Here is an 18531-nt window from a genome sequence, read left to right as displayed (position 1 = left end):
CATAGATAATAATAACAACAAGAATTATTCTTAATATTACAATGACTACTACACCATCTTGACTGTGCCTATGAAGTACCCACACCACGTCAGATCCTGTGCTAGGCACTTGATACCTAATTTACTCAAATATTTTCAAATTATGTTCCTCAAACTTTATGTTTCAAAGAGGTAAGCCAAAGATAGAAAGGAATATGAAAAATGGACTGGGCTTCCCAAACCTCCATGCCTATTCTCCCTTCATTTAGAAGAGATTCATTTTAATCTGTTTTGCTATTGAGGATTTGTGTAAACATCTCTTCACAAAAAGCTTCTGTCATTTATTGATGAAGGTTTAAATACCATTGGGTCATCTCATTTAATCTTTATAAATCCTTTAGTTTACAAATTTAAAAAAATGTCTCAGAGAGGTAAGTAGGTTATAAGCATCTTTAGCAAGAGGCAGAAAAGGAATCTGTACCAGGTCTCCACAATTTCTCAGTCTGATGCACTGGGTTAATATCACCTCTCCAACCCCCAGGTCTCTGCTCAGGAATATCCTGATGCTACTTAAGGGCCAAGGAGGAGAAAGAAACATGGTATAATTTGATGACTGAGCCTAAGTTATTTATATCATTAATCAACTAACCAGTTCTTTCCCCATAGTCAGGAAATTCCTCAAAATTATAATGTTTATAAATTAATTAGGCCTCAATGCTTCCATACCACAATGTTTTAAATACACTCTATTTCACTGTATTCTAAAGGATAATATATTTTAACAGATGTAAAAGTGGGCATTCAGGGTCCTTCTATGTCAGTATTTCACTTGAGGACACGGGGAGGGGGAAGGGTAAGCTGGGACAAAGTGAGAGAGTGGCATGGACATATATATACACTACCAAACGTAAAATAGATAGCTAGTGGGAAGCAGCCACATAGCACAGGGAGATCAGCTTGGTGCTTTGTGACCACCTAGAGGGGTGGGATACGGAGGGTGGGAGGGAGGGAGATGCAAGAGGGAAGAAATATGGGAACATATGTATATGTATAGCTGATTCACTTTGTCATAAAGCAGAAACTAACACACCATTGTAAAGCAATTATACTCCAATAAAGATGTTAAAAAAAAAAATTAAGTACTCACGGGTATCCCAGTTCCATGAAATTGTTCCATATTTGCTTCAAAAACATGATAACTCCCATCTGGAGGCAAAGGTCTATCAAACAGCCACTAGGATGACACTGAAACAGAACAACAAGAGCATTAATGATCTTGCTCTTCTAGGTTGCCTTAAACACCCCCACATTCAAATTGTACAGCAAATTCTAAAGCCAGGGCACCTTATATCAATGCATAATGAGAATAAAAACAGGGAAGAAATAGCGCATATGAGGCTATCTGATAGGGAAGTTTTCAGTAATATACATTGGAATATTGATCAAAATTATAACAGCAATAACCAAAAAATCTAACTTTTAATGAGCACTTAGTACTGCCAAGCTCTGTGCTAGGCATGATCACATTTAATGAATGCTCTGGAATACTACATATCTATTAACAATCAGGTGATAGCAAAATATTTAATTCTATGACAAAATGTTTATATTTTTAAAAATCAGCTTTTTGTCTCAGACTGATTTTAAATTTGCAGAAAATTTACAAACATAGTACAGAGAGTGCCCATGCAGCCCTCCCCCAATTCCCTCCATTGCCCCTTACATTACCAAGGTCTATTGTCAAAGTTAAGAAGTCGATATTAGTACATTGCTATTAACCAAATTCCAGACTTTACTTAGATTTCACCAGCTCCAGGACGCAACGTGGGATACCCCATAGCATTTATTTGTCATGTTCCCCCCAGTCACCTCTGGTCTAGACAGTTTCTCAGATTTTCATGTCCTTAACAATTCTGAGTACTGCTGGACCAGCACCCTGTGGAAAATCCCCAAATCTGGGTTTGTCTGATGTTTTCACATATTTAGACTGGGGTTATGTGCTTTAAGAATGGAGGCAGGGCACAGAGGTAAAGTGCCATTTCCATCACATCCCATCAGGGCCACATGGTATCCACATGACATCACTAGTGATATTAACCTTCATCACTTGGTTAATATAGTATTTGCCAAGTGTTTCTACTGCAAAGTTACTCATTTTCCCTTATCTCCTGGAGAGGGAGTATCTACATATATTATAATGTATTTTAAGTGATAAAAGTATGCCACAAAATAGTTTGTCAGCATGATCCCAATGTTGCCTTCTCTGTGCTCCTCTGCTTTTTCAGATGCTCAGTAACAGCATTAGAAACCCACACAAACAAAAGTGTGATTCCAATGAAAATTGCAATCAATGTGTTTTGCTTGAAAACTTTGCACTATAGAAGATATTTGGGTAGGAAAGCGTGGGTCTTTTTCTTTGGAAATGGGTTCATGTCCTGCTCGTAAGGATGATGGTGTCTATAGCTTTGATCTACAGTTCCTATTTCTATCAAATCAGTACCACTGGGACTTCAAAGGGAACAAATACTTAGGACACAAAGAGCCTGCTTTTCTGTTTCCAGCCCAGTAACTTAAAACTCCCTAATCTGAGCCAGAGAGAGGGTTTGCCAGTGATAATTTTTATTGTGTGGAGAAGTTTCATGTCTCCTATCCAAGCATGCTCCTTCTGAATTTAGGACCCCCTGAACTCTGCTACATATATACCATAAGTGGGTTTGGTAGACTGTCTGAGGCAGAATAATTACTAAGCTACAGAGTCAGATCACAGATCACAGTTGCAAGCTGAAACTCTTCATTTTTGTAGAGAGACTCACAGAGGCAAATTAACTTGTCCAAGATCATGCAATGCTAACTACTGGGGATGTGGGAATGAAAGCTTTGGTCTCCTGTACCCTCATCCATTGCTCTTTTACATAATGCTAAGGATGAATTCTATTTACCAAATGTGTTCATTGCCTTGAAGGGTTGTTTTAGCAAAGCCTGTTATTACGCGGGAAGTTAAAAAGAAGACCATCATAGAGCCATGTGACTGGATCACCCTCCACAATGGTAGGCCAAAGCGGGGAGGCTGGATGAAAGACCATTTACAATTTTGTTGAAATTGAGCCTTGATGACTTTGTAGTTTGATTTACAGGGTACAGAAAGAGATCCAACAGTTTCAGTGGATCTGCCTCCTCACATAATGATTCCTTTGAGCTAAATCCAGTCCTTCATTACTCTAAAACTCATTCGGTATAAAGTCTATACTTAGAATGAGTAAAGGGCATGGATGAATGTGCAGGAGACCCAGGCTTTCATTCCCATTGCACCATTCAAATTTATATGACCATGGACAACCCAAAGCTGGGTGCCTTCACATATTTTTCTCATTTGCTCCTCATGAGAGTCTGGTGACATGGGTGTTAATATCTCTATTTTGTAGATAATGAAGCTAAGTGGCAGACAGAACTATCAGACTCCAATACCCTATTCCTTTCACTTGATCCACTCTAGTATGTTTACTCTAAATCCAATTTACGTGTAGGAGCCAGCAATCATTCAGCGGTCTTGTACCAACACCAATTTTTATTAGATTCTCCACTGTGGCAATATGCTATCCCAATGGTGGCTGGAAAGCGCAGTGATCAGAACATGAACTCTAGACTGCCAGAATCAAATTGATATCAAATTGATGACTTCATCAATTTATAGGTATGTTTCAATAATTTTAGGTAAATTATGTAACTTCTCTAAGCTTCTGTTTTCTCATCAGTAACATGAGTGTAATAACAGAATTGTTGTGAGGATTAAATGCATTAATATATGTAGAACACTTAGAACCAATTGCTGGAATGTGCTGGCATATAGTAAACACTCATTAAATATTACCTATTATTAACATTTTACACAGATTTACATATATGAGATATTATATGGCATAGTATGAGGGAAGTCCAGTATAGCCAGTTCGTAAATGTTCTAAATAAAATTGTAGTACTTTTTTCCTTTCTTTATAATGGCTACCATTATTTATGCCAGGGATTTTACATGCATGATCCAATTTAATCCACCTATGGCCAATATTACTGAGATGGCCAGTCTTATCACAATTTGCACATTAAAAAAATTGAGACGTAGAGATACTAAGATCATGCATTCAGGTGCAGCAAAATTAGAATGTATACTGTCAGATTCCAAAGACAAAATATTTGTTACAGATCATGGTTATGTTCTTTTCTTCAAGACTATTAACATCATCAAAGGAAGGAAAGAGACTTCTTCATCTGTACACCACATATTACCCAGCAGAGACCTAGGGTAGAATATGTGTCAATAAATGCTTGCTGCATGATTGAATTCAGAGGGTCAATTCTTATCTTCCATCATGTATACTTTTTCTATCTACACTTCCAGGATTTCTAGGGTCTATCACAAACCCATATTTTTATTTCACTGAGTTTTTTTCAAAATAAATAATCCTTTGTTGGAAAATATGGCTACGATCTATGTCATATGTATTGTGGAAAATATCTAGGATGGTTATGAAATATTTTTCCTGACATTAGTATTATAATTATTCCCCTGATACTTTCAGAGAAGAATCATGAATTCCAATAATTTCACAATTAAGAGTACCCAATTAAACAAAATTATTGGTGCTAGCAGCCACTAAAATGGCATCAATATGCAGATCTACCTGCGCGTGACTACACTGTTGCCCACACTACCCTTGCTAACTCCACTGAACACTCTTGGAAAAAGTAAGCCTTGCTTCTTTCCCCCCATTTGGGTAGCTGCAGACCGTTTAGCAGATATAGTCATACTTCTGGGCTATGAAAGAAAGCTGCAAGTCTGATTTGGGGACTTTCAGGAGGCCTGGGACTATGAAAGGCCTTAGTTGATCTCTGACCAATAGAATAATACCCAGGTGGCTGTAGAGACAGAGCATAGATAAACATCAGTTACAATTTATAGAGTTCCTCCTGCAGTCCAGGGACTGTGCTAATTGTCTTATGCAAATTATCTCTTATTTATTAACAGCTTTGCAACCTAAGTGTTACTATTGCCAGTTCACAGATGAGAAGACAGATATTCAGAGAGGTTAAATTAAGGACAAAGAATGAATAATCAGCAATATTAACATTTGAGCCCAGTTTTCTGTGATATAAAGCATATGTTCTTTGGGATTTTTAGGCTTTCTCCATGTATTCCAATAAACTTTTAGAAGACTCTGGGGAGACAACATTAATGAGAGAGGCCCTGAGTTTTGGGGACTTTTTAGATAGAGACTAGGAATGTCTCCTATTTCTCAGGTAATCTTTTCTTAGCCTCTCTCTAAATTATGACCTCCTACTAATGCTGCCACAAATTAAATTGGATTTTACATTAGAATAATTAAAACAATTTTGAACTAGACAAGGAATAAACAGTCTGACAATGAGACTGAACAGAGTCCAGAAATTTCAAGATGTAGAATATAAAAAATCTTACAGTCTCATTTTGCCGAATGAAAAAATGTATTTATTACATTTATTTATTAAATGTGTGCCTGCCAATTAGGCATGGGGGGATCTTGATTACTCTTTACACCAAAATAAACTTCCAATGGGCCAAAGGTATCAGTATTTAAAAAAAATAACATTAGCTAAAAATACATGTTAATTTTGGGCTTCCCTGGTGGCACAGTGGTTAAGAATCCGCCTGCCAATGCAAGGGACATGGGTTGAGCCCTGGGCTAGGACGATCCCACATGCGCGGAGCAACTAAGCCCGTGCGCCACAACTACTGACCCTGCGCTCTAGAGCCTGTGAGCCACAACTACTGAGCCCAGGTGCCACAACTACTGAAGCCCGTGCGCCTAGAGCCCGGGCTCCACAACAAGAGAAGCCACCGTAATGAGAAAGCCCAGGCACCGCAACGAAGAGTAGCCACCACTCGCCGCAACTAGAAAAAGCCCACACGCAGCAATGAAGACCCAACACAGCCAAAAATAAATAAATAAAATGTTTTTTTTTTTAAATGTGAATTTTTAAAATTTCCTGAATGGAGAATACATTTTTTTTTGTCATGATACAAATTCCCCAAACCATTAACAACAGTAATATTTTGATTAGAAAATGCTATATAGTTTTGTAAAAAATATATCAAAACAAAACTAAACTATATACAAGAAAATGGAAACATGTCTGCAGCAAATATGAAAGATTAGAGTCTAATTTTTTTTGTTTTTAAATTATTAAAACAGAAAAACTGTTTAATGAAAATAAACAGGAATAATACACACACAGAAGTATAAAATGTCCACAAACACATGAAAAATATTCTCCATTTCACTTGTAATTAAAGGAACTGAAATCAAAAGAAGATATCCTTTGGATTATTGGTAAAAATTAAAATGTTTCTCTTGGCAAAAGTCTGAAAAGTAAATTCATACTCTATAGGTAGAGCATGGCATTTGGGAGGACAATTTGTCAGTCTCAGTGAAAATATAAAATATTCTTACACTGTGATAGAGAGATATTATTCCTAGACATTTTGTTTCCATGACATACATATAATAAATCAATAAAGAAATATGAGACTTTGAAGATATACCTATATATTTATAAATTAGTATTTGAAGTAAGATTTCTTTTGGACTAAATTTTCCCTGCTTAAAAGGAAACCCAGCATGTTTAAAAGTTTGGAAACCAGTACAATAGACAATAATAATTCCCCCAAAGAAAAACAGTCCTGGAGCTAAATTTCTGGGCTTTGTGAATGGAAAAAATAATTTTGATGGAATATTAAAAAGAGCTGAGGGACTTCCCTGGTGGCACAGTGGTAAGAGTTTGGGCTCCCAGTGCAGGGGACCTGGGTTTGATCCCTGCTCAGGGAACTAGATCCCACATGCATGCCGCAACTAAGAGTTCGCATGCCACAACTAAGGAGCCCATGTGCTGCAACTAAGGAGCCACGAGCCACAACTAAGACCCGGCACAATCAAATAAATAAATAAATAAAAATAAATAAATACATGAGCAAATTCCTGCTTTCCAAAAAAAAAAAAAAGAGCTGAGGTCAGGATCTTGGGGTTTAACCTTCAAGTTCACCCTCTTTTTTGGAAAGACTTAGTTCCTTCATTTCTGAAACCATAGGAAGTCTCCTTTATCAAAAACACATCTTCAGCATGCCTGAAATTCCCTGTTCCACCTTCCCTTTCTCTCCCTTCCCACACCCTCTTCCTCCCATAGTCCTTGGTCCATATCCATGCCTATCCCCACACCCACCCTTACAAGATTACTTACTTCCTCCAGTCTCCACCGGTTGAAAAGTTTATTGTACTTTCCTGGATGGCCTACAAATCTGTAAAAAGCCATTTTAATTCATTAGCGTTTATGTGGGTTGACTGAAGAACATTTACTAATGCATTACAACAAGTGCATGTGTGGGTAGAGACATAAGTGTTCTCTGGAGCAACTTGTACCCAAACAGTTGACTTAGGTCATGCTTACACATCAAAGGACCCAACTTAAAAAGGAAAAATGATGTGTGAAGTCAATATCAATGAGTTGAGAAAGTACAGAGAAACCAACCGAATGAAATTTTCCACTTTTACCTGTGGAGTTTTAGTGTCTTCTTGACCTAGTTAACGAATATTAATACAATGTGCTGAATGGTTTAGTTTAAAATGTTTCTAGCTTCAGTATGTTTCCATGGCACTTGTCAGAGTGTTAAGCATATGGCAAACCAGAACCAGTAGCTTAATATGCTTCTTTTTCATATTTTGCAGCAAATTTAGGGAAAAGAAAAACATTATCATGATAGGTATGTTTCCCCACTAAGGAACTGTAAGCTGGGGTTACATAAAAATTATTTTCTTATTTAACAAAACCATTACTTATGATTGGAGAGTCATAATTCAACCCAAGGATGGCATATATGTTTTATCTATTTATTTTTTAAAAATGGAAGTATAGTTGATTTACAATGTTGTGTTAGTTTCAGGTATACAGAAAAGTGATTCGGTTATATGATTTTATTTTTTTATGCCACCTTTAATTGGGAGTGGCAGCTAGAAGCACTGTACTGAGAAGTCTTTTGATTTGAAAAAGCATGTGAAGATTGATTGGGACAGTTTTCTAAAGCAGAGGACAAGAATTTGCCACCCCTGTTAACAAACTGGCAGTGGAACTGTTGACAATCTCTGTCATTCTGCAAAGATAATGCCTATGGAGTTGACTTACCTCCCCAAAAAGAAAGCAATATAGAAGATAGAACTGTTTAAATTGACAAACTGGAAGAGGAACATCTTCAAAGCAAAGCTGTTTTCCCATTCAGATTCTGTTCGAGGATATTCTAAAAGGAACATAGGGTGTGTTTACATAGATGAGGTAAATGACAAGAAATATGGATACGGAATCAGAAGTCCCATGTTCAAAGTCTGGTTCAGTCATTTACTAGTTCTATGAGCCACTCAATGTCTCTGAGTTCTAGTGTCTGCATCTGTAAAAATAGGAATGATAATATCTGTTCCATAGAGTTGCTGAAAGGATCCAATGAGATAATCTTTAGACATTTCCCACAGCTACAGGAGTATGATGCTTGTTATTAAGATGTAAAGATATTCAGGATTCTCTCTGCTCCTTTCATTTAGAGGTAACCATAAATATTAGATCAGTCTTTCACCCAAACTGGCTATACTTAATATAGGGACCTAAATTGTCCACAGGGTTCTTTGAAAAAGGAATATTTTGTATGCAGACTGAAGTGGAATAGTAAAGAGAAAAGAGGGCTGCATCAGTCACAAGAGCCCAGTTTTTATCTCAACCTTACACCTAATTTGCTGGTAATCTCAGGCAGGTCTCTTCACATTTCTTTGTAATCAGTTTTATAATCTGTGAAATGAGGAATTTAGACAAGATAATTTGAAGAACTCTGTCAACTCACACCGGCTTCTAACTTTTCAAACAAAACAAAACAAACAAAACACAACAAAATACAGTGATGAGAGAGATTGGATGAAGATGGCAGCATGTACCGCAGCCTCTGCTCCCACTCAGTATCCAAATAAGTGATAGAAAATATATATGCACATCTACTATACATATTTTAATATAATTGAAAAATTCAAGAAAGGTAGAAAATAGATGGGCTCTGACTTAAGGAAAAGATAGGCCAAAATATATACATGAGCAAAGCACAGAATAAGAACGCAACAGGTCTTGGGGGAACTCCAAGCCCAAAGCAGGTAGGTGCCAGAAATAGGAGGGGGTCTGTGGGGCACCCAAAAGAGTGACTGGTTGGTGGGCACCAGTGAGAGCAGTCAGGAGAGGCTGACATTTCCCCATGGGTTTTGATCGGTTGTGTTTTCATTGTTGTTTCCTTCTAAATAGTTTGTAAATTAAGCATAAAGCTTATTTAGAAATGAGAATGTGGATTTTTTTAAAAATCCTGTGAGTAAGATTGCTTTTGGTTCTCCATTTCTAATTTTATTGCAGCGTGATCCACAAATGTGTCCTGTGTGATTTCTGCTTTGGGGCAAAAAAGTTGCAATTTCATTGTGGTCAAATTACATGGATAAGTTTTGTCAATGTATCAAGTGTCTGAAAATAATATTTCTTTTGAGCATACAATTTATATATATTTTAAAAGAAGCTTGCTAGTTATGATATTCAAATACTCTATATCCTGGCTTATATTTTGAGTGTGGATTTATCAATTTATTTTTGTATTTCTATCATTTTTTGCCTTCTATATTTTGAAGGTTTGTGAAAATGTGTATAGAAATCATGACTATTATATTGACCTGGTAGATTGTTTATCACTATGAAGTGTTTCTCTGTCTCTCTCAAATAGACATTAAATTCTTGTTTGCCTAATGTTAATATGGTGACATATGATTTTATTGTTACTATTTTCTTGATATAGATGCTCTTATTGCTGAATTGACCTCTAACAAAATAAAAACTCTTTACCAGTTGACCTAATTTGTTTCTTGGAATCCAGGTTTATTTTTATAGATAATTAATATTACAGATAAATCACAGTTCATTATTATAGTTACTTTATTATTTGGAACAACTGACAACCATTCTGATCTAATTCTCAACAACTATAAAACTAGGCTGAAAAAATTATCTCTTGGAATCAAATGTTATATATTTCCTCTCTAAAAAAACCTTAATGTGATAGAATTGAAGCTTTGATTTTTTTGTGTGTGTGGTTTTTGAAAATAAAATATTTGGACAAAAAATGAAATCAAGAAACAAAGTTTAAAAAAGTATTTTAAATAAAACAGTGTTTGGCCTCTTCTAGAAAGTTAAACCTAATTTCTAAGTTGAAGCATATATTTGCAAGCCAAAAGTTATACAGAATATAATGTCATATATATTATATATATATGTATATATTTATAGGTATATACATGCAATGATATTATATTACTTTAAATAAAATATCAATATTTTATTAATTTAAATCAATACAATTCATTCATTATTAATCAACAGTTATGAATCCACAGGCATTATGGTATGAGTTACAGATGGAAAAATCAAATATGAAGTGAATACACCTGGAACTTAGCACAGATAACTGTTCTGTTTCCTACTATCAATTATGGTCCCCAAATCACTTGCTTAGATTTGCTTCTATCTTGGGTATAAAGTACTTTAAAAGTTAATAAATATAAGGAATCAGAGCTGGAAGAAACCTTTGAGACAATCTAGTTCAAGTGCTTTGTTACCCAACTGAAGAAATTGTAGCTCAGTGGGTTTAAGGAACAATGAAAATGATGAAAAAGATCATTCCCATTTATGGAGCACTTGTCATGTGTCAGGCAGCCAACCCACAATGGTGAAACAGGAAGTATTATCATTCTCATTTTACCAGTGAAGAAGCTGAGTCTCAAAAAAAAAAAAAAGAAAAAGAAAAAGGAAGAACAGAGGAAAGAGGAGGAGGAAGAATGGAATGGAGAGTGGGGAAAACTTGCTCAGAGTCATGTAATTTCCAAGTGATCATGTCATCCAGAGGATGAACTAGGGACTAGTTCTTCCCTCTATATACTGTTCCTTCTCTTGTTACTTGTATTTGTAAATACATTATAACGAAAGTGATATATCATAATAAAGTCATACAGTTCCTCCACCATAGTCAATGGAGTCTGCCACTTCTGAGTTTAAATTCTACTTATTTAACTTAATTATCTTGGTTTTCTTATCCATAAACTAGGGATCATACTGTCATAGAGTTGTGATGACAATACAACAAAATAATGAAGGAGAAGTGTTTAGCTTAGCCCAGTGCCTTGGCTCTGGTGAGTTCTCAAACAATAAAAGATCATTGCTCAAACAAATCTGCAATAAAAATTTTGTACCCCAAACTGGGGGACCAAAAATTAAGTTCGAGGATAGAAAAAAAGACATTTTCTGACATGGAAGGTTTTGAGAAATTTACTTTCCAGGTAGCAAAATAAGGAATTAAGTTAAGACAGAAGAAACATAGGGTCCAAAAAGTAATGTCCAACCGAGAATAAAAAGGTGAAAGGAATTCCCACAGTGCTGATGAAGGGAAGTGTAGATGCAGCTGAGCACAAGCCCAGAGGGTAACCTACTGAGATTGGAGTAGACAGTGGTTCAGGGAGGATAATTCTAAGAAGAAAATAAAATTAATACAATACTTGATGTTTTTGAATGTATTTAGAGAGAATTTAGAGTTATGGCAGGAAGTTTGGGATAAATTAAGGAAAGTATGTGTAGACAATTAAGCAAAAAAAGTGCTATTATTAGCTTCATGAAAAGATAAAGGTTGTGTAAGAAAGGAAGGATCACAGTACACACCATGCCTTAGATGTGAACATAGTTCTCTAGACACAATGATCTGAACACTAATTATTCATTTGGCTAAAACTGCTGGTACAACTACTTTGGAAGGAGGGCAATTAAGTCTGTTTTTAGCCGGTGATGGATGGGAAAGTGGGCGGGGACAGGACACTGCAGGGAATAAAGACTTAAGTTCTTGCCTTTATGATGGGAAGGCAATCACTTCCCAAAGCTGGAAAACCCAAGAATGGCATGCAGTTTAGAAATAGGGTAGAAAATAACAGAAGAAATGAATTGCTAAAATGCTAAAGAGCTGTCCCTCAGGGATATGGAAAATAAGAATGGGTAATGTGGCAAAGGACTGGTGTTTATTATAAATCTTTTAATAATCTTTTGCCTTTTAAATTGTGTACATGTAATATGACACTTTGATAAAAATAAATATTGGGGGGGGGAATCACAAAGAACTGAAAAGGTAGTGGAAAAAAGCAATTCCAAGTAGGGAGAACAAGGTTTGTTAATTTCTAGTAAGATTTTGTAACTATATACATTGCCTCTCTATAGTTATGTGATGTAGTCCAACTTCCTACGCCACTTCTTTCACTTTTATTGACAATTATATAACTAAAGTTGATATAAAAAACATATAAAAATGCTAAAGTGTGTAAAGCAACTGCAGAATAATATGCCCATGTTACTAAAGAGTGAAGAAAAATGGACTTACCTAAATTAGTGAGAAGGTAAGCAATTTTTTCATAAGCCTGTAATAAAAGAAAACAAATAGTTAATGTTATTACTTTCTTTTAGAAAAGGCTGTTATTTACACTATTCAAAAAACATCTAAAGTATATTCTACATAGTGGCTGCATTTTTAATTAAGCAGAAGCAAGTTTTAAATCTTACTCTACAGTGCTTTATATATACACATACACACAAAATGCATGCAATAAAAATGTGTTGTAAATATGTGTATATATACAGACACACTTGATTTCTGCAATAACGTCTTTTCTGCTAGCTATCTTTATTTCCACTTTATAAATCAAAGAAATGAGACTTAAAAAGACCCCAAAGACATTCAACTAGTTAATGGCTGACCTGGGATTTGATAATCAAATTATATGTGCTTTTTACTACACTGGAAGGTTAAGTGGAAGTATGTCTTCTTTACTATTGATAAAGAATTTTCCAAACTATGACAAAGACAGTGGGCAAAGTTGCATCCCTAAAGGACAAACCTGGTTTGGTGGTTATTTAAAACAAGATTCACTAGTCAAATCTGTTGAATCTGTAAGTCACATGCACAATAGATTTTTCTAACATTTTTTATATTCTGCCACCTTCTCCTTGCCCCACCGTACTCTGTGTAACACTCATACAGACTCAAGGAAAAAAAACATATTTCACAATATTCCAAGTAAATACAGTTGGAAATGTATATTTACTATGGACAGAAGGGTGATATGTGTGTGCATGTAAATATGACTACATAACCCCACAAGTCAACAAATTATTCTTTAGATTATAAATTCCAATAACCCTGCCTATTGGCATGCAAAATCAAAAAGGTGTCTGGATACTTTAAAAGTTGTTCAACTTCCCTGACTCTTCTTTCAATAGAACTATTATGATTATTCATCTTGACCATGATTCAATCCATCTCTTCCTAAGATTTAAAGTGTTATCTTGGGGCTTCCCTGGTGGCGCAGTGGTTGAGAATCTGCCTGCCAATGCAGGGGACACGGGTTCGAGCCCTGGTCTGGGAAGATCCCACATGCCACGGAGCAACTGGGCCCGTGAGCCACAATTACTGAGCCTGCACGTCTGGAGCCTGTGCTCCGCAACAAGAGAGGCTGCGATAGTGAGAGGCCTGCGCACTGTGATGAAGAGTGGCCCCAGCTTGCCGCAACTGGAGAAAGCCCTCGCACAGAAACGAAGACCCAACACAGCCATAAAAAAATAAATAAATAAATAAAAGAACGTGAATTTCTTTAAAAAAAAATAAATAAAGTGTTATCTTGAGACAAAAAGATTATATTGAGTACAATAGTCTCATTCTACCCCTGGTGCAGTTTTTTTTTTTTTAACTGTACACTCAAGTAATCATTTTCAAATTTTAGGACCTGATTAGCTTGAATTCATGAGCACCAAAGTTATCTTGACTTTGTTCTTTTCCATGCCCCATTTATCAACTAAGATGATTAGAGAAGGGTCTCCAGAGAGTATGGTAAGATAGCCTTATCAATCAGCAAATAGTACTTGAGTAGCTCCTGTGCCTCAGGCACTGAATTAAGTGTCCTCATGGGGACTGAGAGAAATTTTTTTTTTTCTTGAGAAAATTTTATTTAAATAACTGCCATTTAGAGTATTTGGCTGGTGCCAAACAGTGTTTTATATATACTATTATTTATATTTGTCCTTAGAACAATATTATCAAATGGGTATTATGATTCCCATTTTACAGAACAGGAAACTAAGGTTTAGAATGTTAAGTACCTAACCTGAGATAATACTTCTAAGCAAGTAGCAAAGTCGGGATTTGGTATCATGGCTCTCTTGTACCACCTATGCTGTGCCTTGTCACATAACCATTTCAGATTTTGTCTTAATACTTAGCACATAGACCTGTCTGTAAGCCTGGGATGATAATATCTGCAGCTGATGCCCCAAGGGATTACAATAACCTAATAACCTTTGGAGAAATGTTATGTGCCGCCCCTGGATATAATGCTCTTGGAAAGCTCTCTGGGGTAGTGGACAGCCTGCATCACCCAAGGCCCAAATGCCCATTGGCATCATCAGGATGATGAGCTACAAAATCAGTCCATGCAGACTGACATGTTGACTCACCCACAAAGTGTAGGAAGAAACCACAATTCAAATATAACCAACTGAATGGTGTCAGCAATCACACTGACACAGCAAGTTGTGTGTGTGTGTGTGTGTGTGTGTGTGTGTTTGTGTGTGTGTGGTAGAATGGATACGTACTTGGGGGAGGAGAGAATAAGGGGATTCAGGGTCAATTGTTCTGGTTACTACATTATATACATGTAGTATATGTATACACTACATAAATATACAGCATTATATATATATATATATATGCAATATATGTGTGTGTGTAAAACACATTTATAAATAAAATAAAATTTAAAAAGTATATAAAATACCATATTGAGGAACCTATGCTTTTAAAAATTATTCACTAGTGCATTCAGTAAGCTGATATTCTGTGGTCATATATATTGGGTTAAAAATATTTATTAGGAATTTCTAATGAGTCAGGTACTATTCAGGGAACCAAATAACAGTGAACCAAACATAATCTCTACTTTCATGGAATTTAAACTCCAGTGCTCAGAGACAGATGACAAAGAAATATGTAATTGGCCAGGAGACGCAAAGTACTAAGAGGAAAGATGAAGCAGGCTGAGGGGTAGAGAGTAGTGGTGGCACAGCGTGCTATTTAGAGGGTGGTCAGGGAAGCCTCTCCAAGAAGGTGGCATTTGAGCAGAGAGCTGCATGGAGTGAGGTAACCCAGCAGGGATGCAGTTCAGTATCTGGGGGACACGGAAATTGTAAGTGCAAATGCCTGAGCCTGCCATGGGCTTGGTGTGCTTCATGAAGGACAAGGAAGGTAGAGGGACAAGGGTGGAGGCAGTAAAGGTAGTAAGAGATGAGTCAGAGAGATCTCAGAGGGAAACACCTTTTCAGGGCCTGGTAGGCTATGGTGAGGACTTTAGAATTCATCCTGAGCTGAGAAGTCGTCTCCCTATTAATGCTTTGTTTCGGGGTGCAATGCAGAAATCAGTTGTGGGAAAAAAATGGCAAAGGCACAGAAAAAACAGCAAGGTTGTTGTGAAGGGGCAAATTAAGGAGTTGTACACGTATTTTAATGCTCTTTATCTCTGAGTCAGAGTCTCACAATCTAACCTTCCTTGTAAAAAGGAGCTCCAAACAGACTTTTGCAGAGTCAAAAAGAGTCTGCACTTTTCCAGGAATCCTCCTTTTTGAATTTCTAGAAATCGTGGACATACACATGAAAAAACTAAACAAATACATTTTTAAAAAAAAAAAGCTAATCTTCTTGTTAAATGAGTCATTTGTCATTGCTTCCTTTTGAGGTTAAGATGTGTGGTCTAACACTTTGAACCACCCTATTCCATAATAACCTATTTGCATTGTAATTACCAGTGGGAATCAGGTGTTGAGGAAAGTCAGGTACATTTTGAGGTCTTTGGGGATCGGGCCCATGAAGGAAACATAGGAATGTATTCTCTGGACTTTAGAGATGGAAGTGGATCAATAATGTGGAAGAGTCCAGCATGAATACACAATAGCCAAGTGTATTCAGGGCTTTCTTTTTTTTTTTTTTTCCTTCCTTTTGGTATCGTGTGCTCTATGCATGGTACATGGACTTTAAAATGAGAGGAGGAATACCAAAAGGAGTTTATCCTTTTATTGACAATGCTGAAACGGTTTAATTGGCCTAATCCCAGAAGTACAAGAGTACTTCTGCTGTGATGTTTCTATTTTTTCTTAAAAATTACATGTTAATCAGGAGACCAGAGAACTTTCGTTCTTAAAATAATTCTTAAATTAATTGAGGTTTGATTGTCAAGCAACAAGAATATACACTTTTTAAGTAACTCCACATTTTAAATTTTTATTAAAATCTTTTTGGAAGTATTTCCTAATGATGGTTAGCCATGCTACTTATGGCACCTCTGGTAGGTAGCATTATATTTTGAGGGGCAGCAAAATAAAGAATAAAAAGGATGGGATTTGTACAGAGCAACTCCTGGTTTCAAATTCTGGCTTTGTAGTTGTTTAGCTATATGCCTGGTAAAAGATGTTAAAGATAGTAACTTGAAGTTTTAGTTATTGTTAAATTATTTGCAACTTATCTTTGGGAGATGTGATTTCTGATCTTGGCTGTGTATCAAAATTACCTTAGCTCCTTAAATCACTGATTTCATAATACTATTTTGGGGTCTAACTGGATCAGAATCACTTGGAGAGCATTATGGGAAATTTTTTGTTTTAAATACAGACTTCATAGTCCTACAAAGAAGATTCTGAATGAGACTCAGAAATCTGTAGTTTTTCAAAAGTGTTTCAGGTGATTTGATGAGTATAAGAGTAGGAAACAATCCTTTAAGTTACTTTTATGATCTGTAAAATGGACCTGTCATCAAATTTTTATTATCTTGATCCATATTTCTCTCCCAAATTAAATATTGGTAGGAATGCCACAATCCACCTGTTTTAAAAGCTTAGAGAATATATATCCTTCGATTGTTAGTTTGAATGAAATTAACAAGGGCAGAAAACTTGAAAGACACTGAAAATATAATTCCAGTAACAAAAGTGACTTTGAGCACATACAATATTCAAAATGCTAGGATATTTGGAGAATAAAATATTTAAAATGTATTGAAAGAATATATTCTAAATGTCTTTTAGGCATCAGGCAAAGACCTGGAGATATAAACATGAGGAAGCTACAGCCCCTGCTCATGAGGAATTTATAACCTGATAGCAGGAGAATAGGCATATCCCAAACACTGTAGCAGAAGAGTATTCACAAAAGAGATTGTTTAATGCTATCAGGAGAATCTGATAAGGAGGGAGAATAGACCTGTCCAAGCACCTGTGAGAAGAACAGACACAAAGAGATTCTTTAATTCCACATATGGGATTGAGAAAAAATTTTATGAAAGAAGTGATCCTTAACTGAAATTTTCAAAGATGAAGAGATATTCTTCAAGGAGACAAAAAGAAAAAAAGGTCAATAGAGGAAGCACTGTGAACCAGGAGATGGGTGTGAAATAGCAGAATGCCAGGGAGCAAGCACAAGTGGTTCTATAGGCTGGACTGCAGGGTGTGACAGGGAGGGGGCAAGACACAAACTCCGACAAGGGGAGAAGGGAAGACTGGCTTTAAATAATGGAGACCCTCCCATGCCATTGATGTCAGAGGCAATGGGAACCTGTTATACAGACCTGAGTACAAAATAAAATGATCAAATTTGTAATTTTGAAAGACCCTTGCAGCCGTGGTGTGAAAGAGAGATGGGAAGAGTGGAGAATAGAGACAGGAAGACTAACCAGTTAGAAGGCTGTGACAATAGCCTGAGCTAGAAATGACAAACAGCTGAGCTAAGGAAGCAGAAGTGAGGATGGGGAGCAGGGAATGGATAAGAGAGATGTTACGGAGGCACAGTTCACAACAGTCACTGATACGATGAAGGAGACAAAAGTAATGCATGAAGAATGGCAAGGTTTCTGGCTGTGTACATTAAACATGAAAAGTTCAGCTTTAAAAAATTATTTGGCTGATTTAAACTATTTTTCCATGCACTCATTTCATAGTTTCATGTATATGGCTTATAGCTGAAAAGCATATTAGATTAATAGAATATTTTAACTGAGTCCAAACCCCTCGTTTGGGGAATATGGTAGCACAGGGATCACAAAGTCAAGCTATTAAGAAACATTTGTATGAGCACATTTGAAAAGTACATTTGCATGAGCTGTATATTTAGAGTTGTTCTGCAAATAACAAAAGATAGCATTTGGTATTCTAGGTGAATCTTTTTGGTGGTATAATTTTTTAAAGAGTCTGATATTTTGATATTAATGATATTAATCTCTCCTTATTTGATTAAGTTCTTAAACTGATCCTGTGTGTTCAGGTGAGTCAGAAGGGCTGTTTAATAATCTGTGAAGTGCCTTAACATCCTGGCTGGGAAGGAAATGCATAAATTCG

The 18531-nt window shown here is 36.2% G+C and overlaps 1 protein-coding gene across 2 annotated transcripts in view; it reads right to left on the bottom strand.

The window, feature by feature from the left end:
- The window catches only part of ANO3 (anoctamin 3), a 433470-nt gene that overhangs the window by 15695 nt on the left and 399244 nt on the right, over positions 1-18531 (bottom strand). For both annotated transcript variants that reach the window (XM_082476760.1, XM_082476761.1), the window contains exons 18-21: positions 12485-12521; positions 8185-8296; positions 7246-7303; positions 1127-1224 (exon numbers count right to left, since the gene is read on the bottom strand). In XM_082476760.1, the coding sequence (XP_082332886.1) occupies positions 1127-1224; positions 7246-7303; positions 8185-8296; positions 12485-12521 (305 nt within the window). The remainder of the gene's footprint in view (positions 1-1126; positions 1225-7245; positions 7304-8184; positions 8297-12484; positions 12522-18531) is intronic.

Source organism: Balaenoptera physalus (genome assembly GCF_965194825.1).
Source record: "Balaenoptera physalus genome assembly, chromosome: 10".
Lineage (NCBI taxonomy): Eukaryota > Metazoa > Chordata > Mammalia > Artiodactyla > Balaenopteridae > Balaenoptera > Balaenoptera physalus.
This window is presented reverse-complemented; position numbering and strand designations above follow the sequence as displayed.